Here is an 18,488-nt window from a genome sequence, read left to right on the forward strand (position 1 = left end):
AAACGACACCAAAACCTTGAGTACTATACTCTCTCAAGTGAAAAAAAATGGGATTAACATTTTACACTAGCATGTTTCCATCAGCTTTGATGACAGCAGTAATCCTCCTCTTGGATTGGTACAACCTTTGAATAGTGACCCATTCTTCATTCAGAGTGAGTCTGGAGGATGTTCACGCTCTGTGGGTTTTCAGTGGGTTTTAGGCAGGACTCGTTGCTGACCAGTCCAAATAATGAGAGCTACCTTCAGCATTCCAAATGCGTTATCTCAGTCAAGTTGCCTCAGTTGTCGTTATCTGGATGTCATTTTCTAGCATTGGGTTTGTTTAAAAAACGGACGTGATCATCTGGGATAAGCCACATGAAACCATTAAGGTTCCTTTTTCCAAAATTTAGTCAAGACAAGTCCTGAAAATAATTTAGGTAAGTCCAAATCAAAAGTTATGAAACCTACTGTCCATATCAATGAAGAAATGTTCTGAATTTGGGCTACAAAAATTTGTCAAACTTTTTCTATTCCCTAGACTTCATGTTTACATGAAATGTGACCAATTAAGTAAGCTGTCACCAGAACAGTCCAATAGGCTAATTCTGACTTGAATATTGTATATAATATTTTCACATATTTTCTTGTGGTGGCAGTATTCGCAACAGGAGACATTAAGGTCTCTGATGACATAACATCAGCATTTGTTATAATGAACTGGAAATAGTTTTAAACTCTTAACAGGGTGAGGAGTGATGTAAACTGGTGATGAGGATTAAGTGTTTGGAGAGTTTAATTGTTAATATCCAGTGTTAAGAAGTAATGTGCTTTCTTTGTAAGATAATAATGGCAGTGAAGAGTGAGTTTAGCTTGTTCTTGCAAAGCTTTATTGGTATTTGCAAGAACCGCCCATCTGGTCATGAGTGTTTCCCTTTTTTTGGCTGAAGCCTGCAACCAAAATTTCAAGAAAATACATCTACCACTATTTGAGATCCTAATCTGTCAGGGTTGTATGCAAAAAATGGAAGAACAAGTGTTGTAGTGGGAAAGATTAGGCAGGAAACACGGCAACAGAGGGACAAAAAGGGGCAATAAGAGGAAGAGATGGGAGGGCATCTGAGCAAAGAGCTGCCCCCTCAGGCAATGTAAGAGGATCTTTTTCAGGCCTCAACTCAGGGAGGGAGCAAACAAGATAACCTCAAACCAAGGAAGGGGGAGAGGAAGAGGAAAGGGAGGAGGGAGAGGCTTAGTAGTAGGGAGCTTATTGGCTTCAGGTGGTGTCAGTCACTTCATTTCCTCCTTGGTTGTGACAGTAGCGCAGAGGGGAGGGAGGAGGAGGAGGAACCCTCACACTGTTCTGTCTCTGAGCTTTCTCACTGAGAAGACTGAGCTGGGGCAGAAACTGAAACAAGGCAAGACCGTGAAAACAGCTCAGTCCTTAACTTGGCTTCATGCTCACTGCTTCCTGTTGATGAAAGAGGCCATTTTGAACCTCAACTTGGAGGAGAGCTCAAAAAAGTTTGCTTTTGTTTTGTTTTTTTTCTCCCCCACGACTCGAGAGTTTCACAATCAAGCTTGGACTTTCTCCTTGGCAGGAAAACTTCCGTGGACAAGAGAGGTGAGACCGCGGAGAAGGTGGGAGAAGAGGAGGCTAATTTCACCCACCTCAGTGTGTTTTTTCTTCTTCTTGCATGACTCTCTCACATACATTGCTTTTACGCGTCATGCCGGGGCAATAACAGGAGCTGAGGGCCAGCAAAAACAGCGGCATAAAAGAGGAAAAACCCCACTTCCTGGATTTGGATTTCTCCTTTGATCCACACGGAGGGGGTGAACTCAAATCACAGAGGGAGCAGGTTTGTCTACCCCTCTCTCCTTGGCTGAGATCGATTTAATGACTGGGGGTTTTCTGAGAACTCTAGACTGTATTCTAGTGTGTGCCTCAAACTGAATGGCCAATGCTACCCCTTGCATGCCCTCAGGGGCCATATCCCAGGTCTTTTTCCCACCTGGGGGTTCCTCACCACCGGCTGTGGTGCATCAAGGGACTTCCTTATCCATGCACTCTTTGCCCACTCAGGGTGGTTTTCAGGTGATGGAGATGGCACCAGGGCAGGGTCCTGGTGGGTCTGTGATGCCCTCGCTGCTTCCCACCCCAGCAGGGGTGTCATTCATCATCCAGATCGGCCTCACCAGAGAATCTGTGTTTCTGCCCCAGTCTGCTGACTTGGCCTATGTGAAACAAATTGCCTGCTCCATTGTCGACACCAAGGTAGGAAACGTGTGTGTGTGTGTGTGTGTGTGTGTGTGTGTGTGTGTGTGTGTGTGTGTGTGTGTGTGTGTGTGTGTGTGTGTGTGTGTGTGTGTGTGTGTGTGTGTGAAGTGGATGTCTGCTTTCTCCAAGTGAGAAGCTGTTCATGCACATAGCAGTCATTCCTGGCTTTCAAAAACATTTTCGGTTTCTTCTAGTTTATAGCATCGCAATCTTTTCCAACACACTGTTTACTGTACACTCCGAATGAAAGTGCACACAAAAGTGAACAGAGAAATAAAAAAAACATTTAAACTCTGCAAATTTAGCACAGCAGACCTATGGCGGGATGTTAAGTGTCTGAGTGTCAGTGACTGGAGTAGATTTGTGGAACTTTCGCGCCATGCATGGCTCATCAGTGAAAACATGGAAAAATATTTCTCACTGGTTGTGGCAAAATAGCAAAATCTAGCTTAAGCCAAAATGCAGTATAACAAAATTAAGCACATTGACTTGTTTTCTAGAGCCATGTGAATCTGACAGAGATGCTGTGGTATGGCTGTCCAAATGCATTGCCCTGTGACCTTAGCTTGTCAGGTTCAAAAGTCTTCTTCACCTGTTTGTGGCTCAACTTCTTGGTTTTCATTCTTCTTCCTTTAGTGGAGACTAAATCTCTTTAAATGCTAGCTTCGCATTAAAACTGATCATAAACAAGACCTTGTGTCTTCAGTTAGCTTCGCAAATAATTATAATTTTGATTTTTCTTTCTACTCACAGAACACACCTCTTACTTTTATGCAAGTGTGTATTCAAATTGGACTTCCATTTGATATTTGTACTTGTTTGCTGTATCAACATCTTGAAATTATAGTGGTGTTCAGCATTTTATTTGCATGTCAATCAAAACCTACATTGAGTAGTAAACATATTGTCTTCCTTAAATTGAAAAAGAAGATGCCAGAACAAACATACCAGGTTGAGGAGGAGGGAGAAGTTGTAACATCCTCTTCGAAGCAGGAACAATAGGCCTTATGGGGAAATGCACTGTTCTTGTGAGAGAATGATGTCATTCAGGTATGTTGTATCATCTCTTATTGGTGTGGCAGCTTCAGGAGGCCGTGTGTTTATATCTACCTTTCAAACTGTATCATAATTGCATGAGCAGATTTCAACATCCTGTGATTTGTAGAACCATCAAAAGTCCAAAACAAATCAGGAAATACAAATATCTCCCCCCACCCATCTCACTCATCTAAACTGTATTCATTGTCTTCTGTACGGACTCTAATGGTTTGCTGATATCTGCTAATGTCTGCTTTGTGTGAGTCAGTGAAGTGGAATCAAGTCTCAAATACGATAACATGCACTTGTCACTTGTATTTCAACAGCGACTTGGAGATGAGGCTTTTGGCTTAAAAACAAAACAACTTGGTAACTTCACCCGTGGACAAGATTAAAAAGTGTGGGGTTTTTTTTATCAACTGCCACAAATCAATTACTTTCATGAATCCTGATTAAGACTGTGAGTTGAAAATACACATTTGCTCAGAGCTGCAATTCAGAGATTTACTCACGGTGTGCTCAGTAAATCTTGGAATACTGTACTCCATAGTGTAAATGTTTAAACTGAATCAATTACTGGTGCATTCAGGTGCAGTTATTTTTGTAAACTCTGAAATCTACAGGAGTGGTAGAGTCCTGGCAAGCAATGTGTGCTGCATTGGAGTGCACTGATGGCTACAAAAGTAGTTTAAAATGGAAGCTCTTTATTTTTTAACTTGATATTCTCAGAGAAACCAAAACTACTTTACAGTGTGACATAGATGTGGCCATTATGATGGGTTTTGTTACTCTTTTGATTTGTGTTTTTCCAGATGCCACAAATGCCAGAGTTCCTTCATTTTATACAAGTGTCCATAAAAAACCTCCACAAAATGTCCCAAAAGACCTATAGCTTGTTATACAATAAATTTTGAGTGGAAAAATAATTTTAATGTTAGAAACTCTCTCTATAAATTTGAGTTCATAAAAGAAACATGTTTATTGAAAGTCTTTAATGCTGGATGGCTTTTTGTAGGTCACTGCAATTAACCAGCAAGTTATATTTGGCTTTTTAGAAGCACTTCCTGGTCAGTATTTCAGTATAGCACTGAAATAGCACTATGGAACTTTGAATGTATTAAAAATATGACTTGGAGCATTGTTGACATCCCCAGGAAAACAGAAAATAATGTAATTGCTATTTATACATAAAATAGATGTATATAATCCAGCCCAACATATTGAGACATAATAGTTATGTGGCCTAATTTCCATCAGTTTACACATGTAAATACATTCCAAAGGGCTGCCTCAACCTTGTGATTTCATTGTGTGGTTACTTAATGACAAAATATAGCTGCTTATCTTATCTGCTTATGAAATGATGCAGTTCTGTGAACAGCATTACTGAAGGAAGAATGGCACTTGGTTATACTGAAGCATAGCAAAAGTCTGCCTGTATTCTTGGGTCACTCCACTGTGCATTGCCCTCTGCTTGCTTGTGTGCGTGTGCATTAGTGTGTGTGTGTGTGTGTGTGTGTGTGTGTGTATGTGTGTGTGTATGACGTTTTGGATGATTTCCCACCAGCAGCGACCTGCCGGTGTCAGGAAACACACCCAAAGGTCAGTTTGACATGTAGTAAATAGAGTTAATAAACTTGACTCTGTCACAAGTACCCTGACGTTAACCTTTCCTATATTTTGCACAGAGAGGAATGTTGACTGCATCTAAATTCATAATGGGTACAAATTTGTGCTTCCTGTCTCACAGTATCCACAAAGCTTGAAAGAAATATGGTTGTTCCGATGGTGATACTCACCAAAGTCAGAGAATATATATTTTGCCCACATTTCATATGACAGTTTTTTTTGAAGTGTGTGTTCATGTTGGAATGAATCTCTCTTGGATGTTGTTAATGTAACTATCTTGTAATATCGACTTCCTGAATAAATGTGATTTTAAAAATCTCTCTCATATGATTGTAGAAGAGATGATTGTGGAGAAGGGATAATTGTTTTTTTTTCTTCGCCTGATTTTTTAGTTTGATAAATGTTAAAATGATACATATTTCTTTGTTCAGAAAACACACAGTATTAATGAAAATTCTCTTTACGTGAATCGTTGTTGGATTTCGTGTCAATGCGATTATTTTGTAATTTGACTTTTCTAAATAAACGTGATGTTAAAAATCAAATCTCTCTCTCTCTCTGTCTCTCTCTGTCTCTCTCTCTCTCTCTCTCTCTCTCTTTCTCTCTCTCTCTTTCTCTCTCTCTCTCGACTGACCCTTTCCCTATAGTGAGCTTGTCTCTGTGCTCTAACGACTCCTTGTTGGACCCGATCAGCCTCAGTGACAGTAATAGAAAAAACATGTATAAATTGATTGTAAAGGTTCTAAACAATGACAAACAAACATAGGGATGACACACCATGGAGGGTTCACCTTGGGCTGACAGCGAATGTAAACCCTTCTTTGGAGTCTTTCTACAAACAGCCGTTAACAAAGAGAGTTGGAGATCTCCAATGAGGAGTTTTACACGGTGCTATAGCCGTCAACAGTTTTATTGTATTTTTAAATCCAAATATATTGGAAAACTGTCCGTTCTGTTCTCACAAGGAAACTATTTTTTACTGATTCCTAGAATGTCAGAGACTTGACAATCTATCCCTGTTTTTAGAGGGAATCTTTCTCTCATTCAGTCTTGTTTTTGACAGACAGATATACATTATAGGTTTGAAGCGCAGGAAAAATCAAAAAAAGGATTTGCAGATTCTAAACTTTCTTCTGGGCCAAGCAAAGATGGCGATTTATTTAAGCAGGAAGGAAAAGGTTGAAAGTTCATCTGACTTCAGTCCAGAAGCCATTTTAGAAGAATGTGTCAAACAAGAATCAGAATCGATTTTAACTATTTCAGAGCTATGAATGATTTAGACGCTATGGTGTGTCAAAGGTGTCTCGTGTTCCGTGTTAAATGAGGAACTCATGTTCAGTCAGTCTTTGGTTTAGTTCAAGTATATTTTGTCCACATTTCATAAGATAGTTTTCTCTTTCTCACTCTCTCTGTCTCTCTCTCTCACACACACACACACACACCCTCAGCAATCCCCCAAATCCCCTAAATGCAGAACTCCTGCCCTGCTAGGAGCTTTAGGTGGGAGATTTGGACAATAGACGGCTTGTCCGGGTTTGGCCAGCTGAATGCGACACATGACTTGAACTGTGTGTACATGCACAAATGCCTACATTGGTGTGTTTCAAGGGGCAGCAAAGGCAGTTTGGTACCCCACACCCCCGCCTACGGTCGTCTCTCCCATCCCAGAAAGGGTGAGTCACCAGTTCTGTTTATTCACTGGCTCCCTTCTTGTGTTCCATTGGCATGTTTTTCCATTCATTTTTCTGGGGAAGATCACCCTGTCCTCGGGCTTCAACTCCCAACACCAACCCAGAGTTGAGGAGAATCCAACAGCTACAGCGTCTTGATTGAAGCATTCATCTCAGTGTCAGACCAGAACTCAAAATACACCTTCAGTCACAAAGCTGAAGACGTGACAAGCCCCACAAATTTTATAGCCTATGTTAAACAAGTCACCCCCCCAGCCCCCAACACACCTCCAGATTGCCTGGAAAACAGAGATGTGTCTCCATTCAGCCATGATGTAACTCTGGTTCATTTGCTCTTGATCGGATAGACCTCACTGACTCCCTTCCTTTTGGCACTATTTCCTCTGAAATGTCATTCAATAATTTCTTAAAAGAGTTTCATGCTTTGCTGCTTTTAATGGCAACGTCTGTGATGTATGAAGAAAGTTTTCCTCTCCTCTTCTTTTGCTGGGATTAAAAACTTTAATTCTAACTTCAGCAATCCTTAGAATCTCTGCTTTCTCTCCTTATCCGTCCCTCTCCCATCCGTCTTGTCTGCCTCAACATCAATTCCTTACAGTCAGCCTTTTCCGCCTCCTATTCAACTTCCTGATCATTCACTTTCCTTTATCTTTGCTTTCATTCATTCGCTGCCTTCCCTGTGTCACCTTGTAATTTTATTGTTTAGAATGTTGAATACTTCAGATGTAACAGTGTGAGCAAATTAACACCATTTCCTTGTTGGATGAGACAGGGCATCACTGGTTTGGAGCGCATATAGAGGCTGTACGCCAGTCAGACAGAAAATTCAATGCTGGTCTTGTCACAGTAAATTCACCAACAAATACGGCATGGAAGGTCAACCAAGTGTCACGGCTTTGTCTGACTTCGAGCTTTGTTTTAAATATTTTCCCGATGTTGAAATCGGATACATTTCAATGTCAAGAAACCCGATTCCTGTATTTTGGTGATTTGGAAGATTTCCTCCTATCTTTCTTTAATTTAAGGCGGTAATGGTTTGTTTTGTGCTCGCTTTGTTCAGTTTTGCTGACTGAAGGTAACCATGTTGTCAATTAGAGTCACTGAGGGGGTGTCTTACTTTTGGAGGGTGAATACCATTTGTACTCTAGTTTATCCAGTCTGCTTGAAGACATTACACTTAAGAATGACCCAGGCCCTGTATTTAAAAGTGTATAGTACTCCAGGTTCTGCATCTGTGACCAGATCTGGTCTATATTCACTTGTAATCCAGATTGTGTGTGTGTGTGTGTGTGTGTGTGTATTTGTGTGTGTGTGTTTGTGTGTGTGTGTGTGTGGCTTTGTTGTCTCATAATTTAGACCTATAAATTCAAAATCATGTCATGTCTACTGAGCCTGACTGCAGACTCATCTGTAATGAGTTGCGACACAGTGTGTGAAGGAAACACTCCCTTCTCCATTCATTTAGTTTGTATGTGTTTTAACATTTTTGCTTAACTGAAAAGTTCAGAAGATTAAAGATGATCATTTATCAATTGTTATTAGTCCCCTGTAGGGGAAATTATTTTTCCATTCATGTTGTCAGTATTCATTACGCATACACACACACACACACACACACACACACACACACACACACACACACACACACAAAATGTGCTAGTCGGGCATGCAGGTGATAGTGAGGGGTAGCTCCCTCTTGGGGTGTCCCCAATGAGCAATTTATAAAGGGGACTGCACCTTGCTCATGGGGACCTCAGCGGTACTTCGGAAGTGAACTGGCACCTCTCCACTGCCAGTTCACACTCCAAAATTTTTACCAGACATGCGCAAAAAAACAGCCACTCTCCGGTACCCAACCCAAGACTTAGTGGACTGAGCTACTGCTGCTGCAACTGTCTGTAATTATAGACTCTTTATACATCATACCAGTGTTCTCAACAAATAATTGCAATCTTAGGTACACCTTTTGTTCATGACAGCTGCCTAGGATGTTATCCATAGATGGGTTTCAGAGCTGATATTGCCCCCAGAATATCAACACTACCTCCTAAACAAGCTGCACTGTGCAAACCAGTTTTGTGACAGTATTGCAAAAGGGGGGAGATTATCACAATTTATTCACATCTCAAAAATTTTAAAATTTGTATTTCATAACTGGTTTGTACAATTACCTTGCCCTTACCTGTCTTGGGGTTTAGATTTAGCTCTGCCTTTATTCTACAGTGGTAAAGGTTGAGGTCTATGTAGACATTTGTAGTTTGTCTTTTTATGTCTCTGCTCACTGCTTTACCTTCATCCTCATCAACTTCGGATTACTCAGTTTTGGCACCTTGTGGTAAACTATAATCCTCATTATTTGAGTATGTCAGCAGAAAAGGTTAAAGTTGTATGTGTATTTTCCAGTTACGGTAATTTTGTCCAGCTGTTGTCCAGCCATGATTGACATTGAAAAACTGACTGATGATAAGTCATAGCTGGGACATATATTAATTGCTGTTACCACATTCATGTTTTTATGTCAATTATAATTTCCTATTGTATTCCTATTGTGACTTGTTTTGTGGAGATTCACAGTTAATCCTGTCATGTTGTTGTTTTGTTTTGGAAAATGGTGACAACCTGGTTTAATTTATTTAATAATCTAACTTTAAAATTTAATCTGTGATTTTTTTGTTTTTGCAAGGTTGTTTTTTAGGAAGAGAAATTTGAACAGAAGTTTGTGTCTTTGATTAGACAGAAATACAAAGTAAAATCACACACAAACACATGCAGCTGTGAGTGAGAGGACTGGCCCTGGCCATTGTTTCCATCTCCGCTGTGGAAGGGGCTGTTTCTGTCTCTCTCCCAGGAGAAGCACTTTGGCCCTGGGAATGGGATCATACACACCGCCTCCTGTTTACCTCACTCTCTTGCACATATATTCTAAACACACACACGCGCGCGCGCGCACACACACACGCACACGCACACACACAAAATCGAATAGATTAAGGTCTGCTGAAGACAAGGCCATATTGTTTGCATGAAAACGACAGAGTTCCTCTTGCATCATAGATAGATTATTAATCCCGTAGGAAATTGTACATATCCACTGCTCAGGCATTACATAAAGAATAAATACTGGATAAACACCAGGAGAAAAAGAAACACTGACTTCACAGGACATACCGTACACTACACTAACAGACACATGCAGCATTAACAGGACTTATATACTAAACTATAAAATATAGACAGTATAAAATTACATTAAAATATACTGTAAACAGTATAAAATTAAGATATAAACAGTATAAAATTAAATCAATTCAACCGCATGCTAACCTCACCACTTCCCCCTGCTCTTCCTGAGAGAGTCATTGCCCCCCCTGATGGGACGGGGTACGAAGGAGGACCTCAGCCTCTCTGTGGAGGCGCTGTGTGACAGCAGTCTGCCGCTGAAGGTGCTTCTCTGCTGGGAGAAGGTGGTGTGCAGGGGGTGGCAGGTGTTGTTCATGATAGCCTTAACTTTAGACATGGTCCTGCTCTCCAGAACTGTCTCAAAAGAGTCCAGGCTCAGCCCGACCACTGAGCCCGCTCTACAGATGAGTCTGTTAAAACGGTCCATATCTCTTTTCCTGGCCCCACCACCCCAACACACAATGGCGAATGAGAGCACACTGGAGACTACGGACTGACAGAACTTGAGAAGGAGCTTAGGACAGATGTTGAAGGAGGCCAAGCCTCCTCAGGAAGTACATCCTGCTCTGCCCCTTCTTGTACACACAGTCCGAGCTGAGTGACCAGTCCTGTCTGCTGTCAAGCTGCAGTCCCGGGTACTTATAGTTTCGTACCACCTCCACCTCACTGCCCTCGATGATCACTGGCTGTGGAGACGGAGGTGCCTGCTGGAAATCCAGCACCATCTCCTTCGTCTTGGAGACGTTGAGCTGGAGCTGGTTCTGTTGGCACCACTCCGCGGAAGTCAGCCACCAATTCCCTGTACTCCCCCTCATCACCCTCCCGGATACATGCCACAATCGCAGTGTCATCGGAGTACATCTGTATGTGGTATGTATCCGAGTTGTGCTTGAAGTCCGATGTGTAGAGGGTGAAGATAATGGGGGAGAGCATGGTCCCCTGTGGTGCCCCCGTGCTGCTGGTCACCATAGAAGACAAACAGTCCCCCATCCGGACGTACTGGGGTCTGTCCATTAGGTAGTCCGTAATCCAGCTCACGAGGTACGGGTCCATAGCTATGGAGGTCAATTTGTCCTGCAGGAGCCGGAGCTGGATGGTGTTGAAGGCACTCAAAGTCAAAGAAGAGCACCCTGGCGGCACAGCCCCCGGCGTCCAGGTAGGAGAGTACACGGTGGAGGATGTACAAGACAGCATTGTCAACCCCAACCTTGGCCTGATAGGCGAACTGGGGAGGGTCCATTGCACCCTTCACCTGTGGACGCATGAGCTCCAGGACCAGTCGCTCTAGGGTCTTCATTACATAGGAGGTAAGAGCGACCGGTTGGTGGTCGTTGAGCTCAGTAGGGCGTCCTTTCTTGGGTACAGGGACAATGCAAGAGGTCTTTCACAGTGACGGGACCCTCCCCAGCCGCAGACTGAGGTTGAACAATAGCTGCAGGGGGTCCCCCAGTTCCGAAGCACAGGCTCGGAGGAGTCTTGGGGAGACCTTATCCGGTCCAGCCGCCTTTATAGGGACGGAGCCTCCTCAGCGTTGTCGTCACCAGGTCTGCAGTTATGACGGTCTTGGTCGTGGTGGGAGCAGGAGGTCGTGGAGCGGTTGGAAGTCCAGTAGTTGAGGTGGGGTCATTGAGCTTCGCAGTTCTTGGAGAGAGCTCGGGAGAAGTGGAAGGAAAGGAAGCACAGGAGGAGGGAGCATCAGTGGAGTGGTCTGCAGGGCTGGGAGAGGCCTGGGACGAGGAGCCGGGAGTGGTGGGGGAGCTGAACCGATTGAAAAAGCTGTTTAGTTCATTCGCTCGTTCAATATTCCCCTCCACAGTGCTGCGCCCTTTCCCGTGTCCGGGGATGGTTCTCATCCCATTCCAGACCTCCCGCACCTGGTTGCACCCCAGCTGCTTCTCCAGCTTCTTCCCGTACGCCTCCTTGGCCTCCCTCAGGCATAGTCTCACTTCATGCTGGGCCTTCCTCATCTCCTCCTCGTTCTTGCTCCTGAACGCCAGTTTCTTCCTGTTCAGGACAGCCTTGACTTCCTTGGTTACCCATGGTTTGTTGTTGGGGTAACACCTGACTGTCCTGACAAGGGCCACTGTGTCCACACAGAAGTTCATGTAATCTGTAAAAAACTGAGCTGCCCCCTCAATGTCTTCCCTTGTGAGCCCACTATGATATCCCAGTTGGTGGTCTGGAAGCAGTCCCTCAGCATCTCCTCCACTTCCGGGGACCACCTCCTGACCTGTTGCTGGCAGCCCTTTCACCAGCGGAATGTCGGTGGGCTGTAGGTGCACTAGCTTGTCGTCTGATTTACCTAGTGGAGGGAGGGGGGTGGCGGTGTATGCCTCCTTAGCATTAATGTAGGACAGATCGGTGGTTCTGTTCTTCTGTGTGGAGCACTCTACACACTGGACCTTTTTGGGGAGAGATGAGTCCAAGGTGACGTGGTTAAATAATGACGAGCGCCTCCGGGTGCCGGGTCCGAAGAGCAGAGGTGGTCCCACAGATGGTCTCTTGTGCAGTTTCAAACTAGCCCTTTCAACGCGACCCGCTCGGCATCCGCGATATCTCCGTCGGAGCTCGGCGGGGATGTGATCATGTGTTGCTGGGTCTCCTTTGACCTTCAGAGACATTAACTCATCCCTGTAGTGCACTAGTATATTGCTATACATTATCTAAATTTATTTATAATAATATACACAGAAACATAGAAAAAAAAGCAAAATTCAGCATAACAAACTCACTCTGGGCAGAGGAAACAGCAGCCTGCTTGCGCATGTGCAAAGGAAGTCACTGTGAATTCATTTGGAATGAAAACTGCTCTCCATCCACTAATGTCATAATCAGGGTTTGGGCTTGCTGCTCATCCATCCATCATAGAATAATTTGGTAACCGCTGCTAATCAGCCCAAACTTGTTCAGGTGAATACATACATAACAGTTAGCAAAACACTAGGAAGGTGACCAAGTGAAAGAAGAGGATTTTTTTAACCTGCAGGACATTTGATGAGTGTGTGGGGATAAAGCATGAACATTAGTTTTTACTCACATGTTTAAAATTGTTTTAACAGGAACAACCAACAGCTGCAGGCCATTGGCTCTACAGTATTGTTAAAGGGGTTGTAAAGTGTGTGTGTGTGTGTGTGTGTGTGTGTGTGTGTGTGTGTGTGTGTGTGTGTGTGTGTGTGTGTGTGTGTGTGTGTGTGTGTGTGTGTGTGTGTGTGTGTGTGTGTGTGTGATATTTGCATTATAACTGAGCAGCTATGCGTGACTGACCATGACTGGTCCCTGCTAGATGTTTTTTGATTGGTTCTGGGTAAAGTTAAAGACATTTGGTTATTCAAATCATTCACACAGCCACCCAGATCATAGGTTTGTGCATCAGGAGTAGATTTCTTCTAATCTGTAGCGATAGCTGAGTTTATGTGATCCAAAGAGGAACGTTTAAGAGAATGCACAAAACACATCTGTCTATTCACTATTTGTGGTGTGGTGTTACCTTTGATTCACATTTACTTGTTCAATCTCCTGAAGCTATGAATCAGTCTTTTTTGTTACCTTAGAGTCAGGGGGCAGATCCGTCTCCCTCTTTCTACAGTAGCCCAGAAAAGGCCAAGCTCAGAAGCACTTGCTCTCATGATGGCCAAATGCATTTTTTCCCTCTTTTTAGTACATGATGAGATCAGGGATGTTCATTTTGATGCATCTGCTAAATTCAACTGAAATCTAATATTTAAATATTTAAATTTTACTCATTACCAGATGGATCTTGTTTTTGTAGTTTATGCCAGTTTATTTAATGGTAGCATTTGGTAGTAGTTAATTCCTTAAAACTTATTTTAAAAGCAGATAAAAACAAACAAAAAAACCAACAACAAATTTTTGCCAGATCTAGTTGGAATGGAAAGCAAAAAGAAGCTGAGTTATTGGTAAAAACAAATAAATTTTTTTTAAAAAAATCACTGTTCACTGATTACTATGAATGTGTCTCTTGTTTGATAAAATGCCCTTCTTGTAATTGCAGAAATGCATAGAGGTGTACGGGACATGAGGACTTAATGTTCAGTAAAAAAAAAAAACAGTTGTTCAAAGTCCAAGATGTCTGTGAAGGTAAAAACACAAAAGATTAGATAGATAGATAGATACTTTAATAATCCCGGAGGAAATTGCATATATCCACTGCTCAGGCATTACATAACAAATAATACTGGATAAACACCAGGAGAAAAAGAAACACTGACATCAAAGGACATACCACAAGATATACATTACACTAACAGACAGAACACATGCAGCACTAACAGGACTTATATACTAAACTATAACTAAAATATAAACAGTATAAAAAGATTATAAAGTTATATACAGTGTATATATAACACCAATGATCGGCAGCCAATGGTCAATGTGTGTTGAGTTGGCTAACAATGATTGTGATAAATGGTAAAATGTTGTTAAAGTAATTACATATTTGTATAATATTTTATTTTTACATATAGTTTTCTATCAATAATTTTCTACCTACCTACCTATCTACCTCTATATTTTCATAGATCCTCCAAGTTGCGCAAATGTGGAGGAAGCGGTCCATAAAATGCGTGAAAGATATACATCTACTATACCATTACATCTACTACAGAGGTGTCGCTTTACTCTGACCTGCCTCGCAGCTCATTATATTCATGTGTAATTCGTACTGTCTCAGCTACATATCGCAGATGGCGTCATATTCTTGCCCTTGTCTAGGGATACAATAAATAATATGTCCCTCCAAATAAATTTTAAATCTCTCAGACCTGGATCTGTTAGCTCAAATAGTTGTGAAACATCATAAATTGTCTTACGGGTCTGTTGAGTTTAGAATAATGCTGAATTAAGACTGCTGCATTCCAGCTTTGGGCAAAGGGGACCTTATGATGCTAATCCAGAGATAAGCGTCGGTGAAAATGGTTTCGTACTGTAATCCAATTGGGAGCCAAAGAGCAGAGCTGAGCGACATTTAGTAGAGAGAACCATGTGGAGTCTGTGAGTCATGAGACATGAGGAGAGCATGGCAAATCAAGGACACACACACACACTCACATGTACACTAAGATTATTTTATAACACACAGAAAGGCTAAAGTGCGAGACCTGTTTGTAACTTTTTGCTTTTGAGGCTTGTGTTCCTTTATTCCACCTCAAACATTTGTGTAAATGCAACAGGGTTCTGTTTATTCCACTTCTGTGATGGCAGTGGAGGAAAAAACAGCGCTGAATCATCCAACTGTATGCGTGGGAGGTGGAAAGGCAGGATGGGGCTGTGATGTTTTGATCACCATTGTGCACATATCCCAAACCACAACACTTAAGAAGCAGCAGGTAGCACGTAATTCAAAGAAGAGGAGAAATCAACTGAAAATGGACTAGTTCATTTTTTTAAATCACGTTTCTCGAGACAAAGTTGATAATGTGTGTGTTAGATGTCACACATATTCCCCAAACAAGGTGTAGAACAAATTAGAATCATCTATGGTGATCTTTTACTGACATTATGAAATGCCATTTTCACAATGTCATGACATGGGTTCGTGAAAGATGATGTGATTAAAAGTTATGTTTCGGTTTTCAACATACTGTATGTTGATAATTTGAACCTAATCTAATGTGATAATGTGAAAACTGATCTAGAGAACAGCCCAAAAAATTAGACTGGTAGGACAGGTATGAAACACTGCTGAATTTGATTGTCGTAGCCATCAGAGCTACATATAAGATAGTTGTGAAGCTTTGCTTTTAAATGCCAAAAGTCAAACTGTGTTTCTGTGTTGTGATAACAATTAATAACAGAAAACATTCACATCAAGTTTCCACTGTCATGCTGACATTATAATGATTTTGATTTATAGGTGGATTTTGTATTTGGATCAAATCTTCGGGAAATCTGCTTTCACCATTGTGTTAATCCTCCATTTTCTCATTAATGCTTGAAGGCTTCCAGAACAAACTCGTCTCCCCTTGGTGAGGATTGTCTCTTCCTCTTGTCATGAATCAGTGAGTTCATTGCACAAAGTGGATTGGATCCAAGGTTAATATCATTTTACCTGCTCAGAACCAAGCCAAGGAAACAGACAGACGAGGGAGAGCGGAGGAGGAGGATGGATGAGGATTGTCTGCAAAGACTGGTTTAGAATAGTGGAGTGTTTCCTTTATCCCAGAGCCCCTCTCTCACGCCCAGTCACGGCGCTCATGTTACCTCCTCATCCTCCTTCATGCTCAAAGCAGAATGAGATGCTTTGTGCTTGTGTTTCTGCTCAAGACTAAGCCTCTTCCACTTACCGGTTGAACGCACGCACACACACACACACACACACACACACACACACACACACACACACACACACACACACACACACACACACACACACACACACACACACACACACTTTTCAGTTGATGGACTTTATGACTGATGTCTCCATTTTGTCCAGAGATATGCTTTGAATTCCATGTTTTATTTTTTGCATTTGTTCTTGTTTGAACGTTGTCCTTCTTGCTTTTAAAAACGTAAATTTCTGCAGGAATACGATTTTCATTATGGCACTGTTTACTTTTTCTTTTCTTTTTTTAAATTTAGAACAATGCAAATGAGAAATGTAGGTAACTATTATAAAAATCCTACTGACTGACAAACCAACCACCAGAAGAATAAGAGACAAAAAAATAACCACCTTTTCAGCGCTAGTGAGATTTTCAGACTTCTGGAATAAATCAAGGCTGGAGTGTTTTAATTGATAAACATGGACTCATTATGTTAGAGAAGAAATTTACATAAATCTGAGCTTTTACATTACAATCCCATAGTTAGTTGTTTGTAAATTTTCTTTTTTCAGTGTGACATGACAGGCTACATGAAATGACAGGATTTTTTATTAGTCATAAACATCCCAGCGGCATCAGCGTCCAGAGACGTCAGCAGCAACAGTCACTTTTCTAAAGCGGTCAGACTAGATGTTCTGCTTCAGAGTTGCAGACTGTATTTACAAGTTTGCTGTTCCACTTTATCCCATGTGTACTGTATTTAGTTACATTTGTATAAAGTGATATACTGTAAACTGTGAATATTTTGCCCTGTCAGCCGTGTCTGTAGGACATGCAGTAGAATGTAATCATGCAGTAATTATGGCTGTCTACTCATAGAGGCTGCAGTCAATTCTCATAGTCAAAATTACACCTTTTATATTTTATATATATATATATATATATATATATATATATATATATATATATATATATATTAGTGTAACTAATCTTCTGTTTTATGTTAGGAAATGAATTTCTTGTATTTTTATTTGGTTAAAGCCTGTTAAGTCAGTCTTTGATTTAAAGCTTGTTTTATTAGCTAAATTTGGCCGTATTCACACTGAAGCCTTTTTTGTACAAATGATGTGAATGAATGTAAATAAAATGATTCCATCTGTTTCTGTTGCCGAACAAGGTAACGCGGTTTTCAACAGGTCAGGACCCTTGTGATCTACACCTCTGGATCTTGAGAAGGATCCTGAATCCCACTTTGTGTCTCAGTGGCTGTTCCGTGTGTGTGTGTGTGTGTGGGAGTGATTGTGTGGGCGGTTCTCGCTCCAGACAAACAAGTGACACCTTGTATGGGAGATTCCACAACCACTGTGTGAGTTTGTGTTTAAATGAGTGTATTTTTGTTGTTTTGGATGATACAATTACTTTGAATTTATTATATATGAGTGAATTTTACAGAATTAATTACAGTACATTTGAATATATCACTGCTGCAATTTATGGTTGTACTCAGCCCCAACTGTGTTTCTACTTCATGTGCTGGAAGTTTGTGTCTGGGTGTGTGCATGGATGTTTACGTGTGTGTCTGTAGCATCCAGAAACACAATCCGGTTTAAATTCCTGACCTACAAGTTTCTACATACCAAAGATAATTGAAGAATCTCAGAGACTGAGAGAATTATTTGAAAACACACAGGTAAAAATACTAGTGTGAGTGCCAGTTTGCATTAGCTAGAGTATACACTGTACATTTACACACCAACCAATACAAAGAGCGAAAACATGCCCTTCCTCACTATCCTGTTTCAGAAAGAAGCTGTTTGTTGCATTATTCTTATTCACTCAACCTTTTTGCGAGGAGATTGATGTCAATTTGTAATGGGGGTCTTTTTTTTCCACCTCTGTGTCAGCAATGGAGGTAATAACCATGAAATCCAGTGAAGATTCCCAAGGTTCAACAACAATATTGGAAAAATGTACATGCTAGACATAAAGAAACTCACAATGGTCACCTGTGAATAAATGAGATCTAAGTATCGGAATTTTTTTCTTCACTTTTTTAATTCAAACTTTTCTTCTTAGTTGTGTCCGTACACATAATAATATCATGACTTGACATTATTGCAATTTCTCATCCCTCAACATTTCCTAGTGGAATTGCTCCATCTCGTTTTTATTGTGCATATCCACGAGCCACCTGAAAACACAACTGAAAAATTAGAAAATGAGAAGACAAACAGAAGACTCCATCCCTATCCATATCTGTCTGTGATGTGGAACCCTCACGTCTTCCTTCCTTTGTTTGCTTGTTTCATCCTGTTCATCATAAACAAATGGAAACCTGACAGAGAAGGGACTTCATTGCAGCACAATTGTGATTTCTGTGTAGGTGCTATTGCAAAGATCCTG

At 41.4% G+C, this 18,488-nt stretch overlaps 1 protein-coding gene across 3 annotated transcripts in view; it reads left to right on the top strand.

Annotated features, from left to right (window-relative positions):
- Positions 1–1,344: 1,344 nt before the first annotated feature.
- The window catches only part of prkd2 (protein kinase D2), a 34,107-nt gene continuing 16,963 nt past the window's right edge, over positions 1,345–18,488 (top strand). Inside the window, exon 1 of one of the 3 annotated variants that reach the window (XM_068318133.1) lies at positions 1,345–2,257. In XM_068318133.1, coding sequence (XP_068174234.1) covers positions 1,937–2,257 — 321 coding nt within the window. In that variant the 5' untranslated portion in view covers positions 1,345–1,936. Of the gene's footprint in view, positions 2,258–3,228; positions 3,311–18,488 lie in introns of those variants that run through there. The other 2 variants (XM_068318132.1, XM_068318134.1) reach the window with 2 other exon arrangements.

The sequence above is a fragment of the Antennarius striatus genome, chromosome 6 (genome assembly GCF_040054535.1).
Source record: "Antennarius striatus isolate MH-2024 chromosome 6, ASM4005453v1, whole genome shotgun sequence".
Classification (NCBI taxonomy): domain Eukaryota; kingdom Metazoa; phylum Chordata; class Actinopteri; order Lophiiformes; family Antennariidae; genus Antennarius; species Antennarius striatus.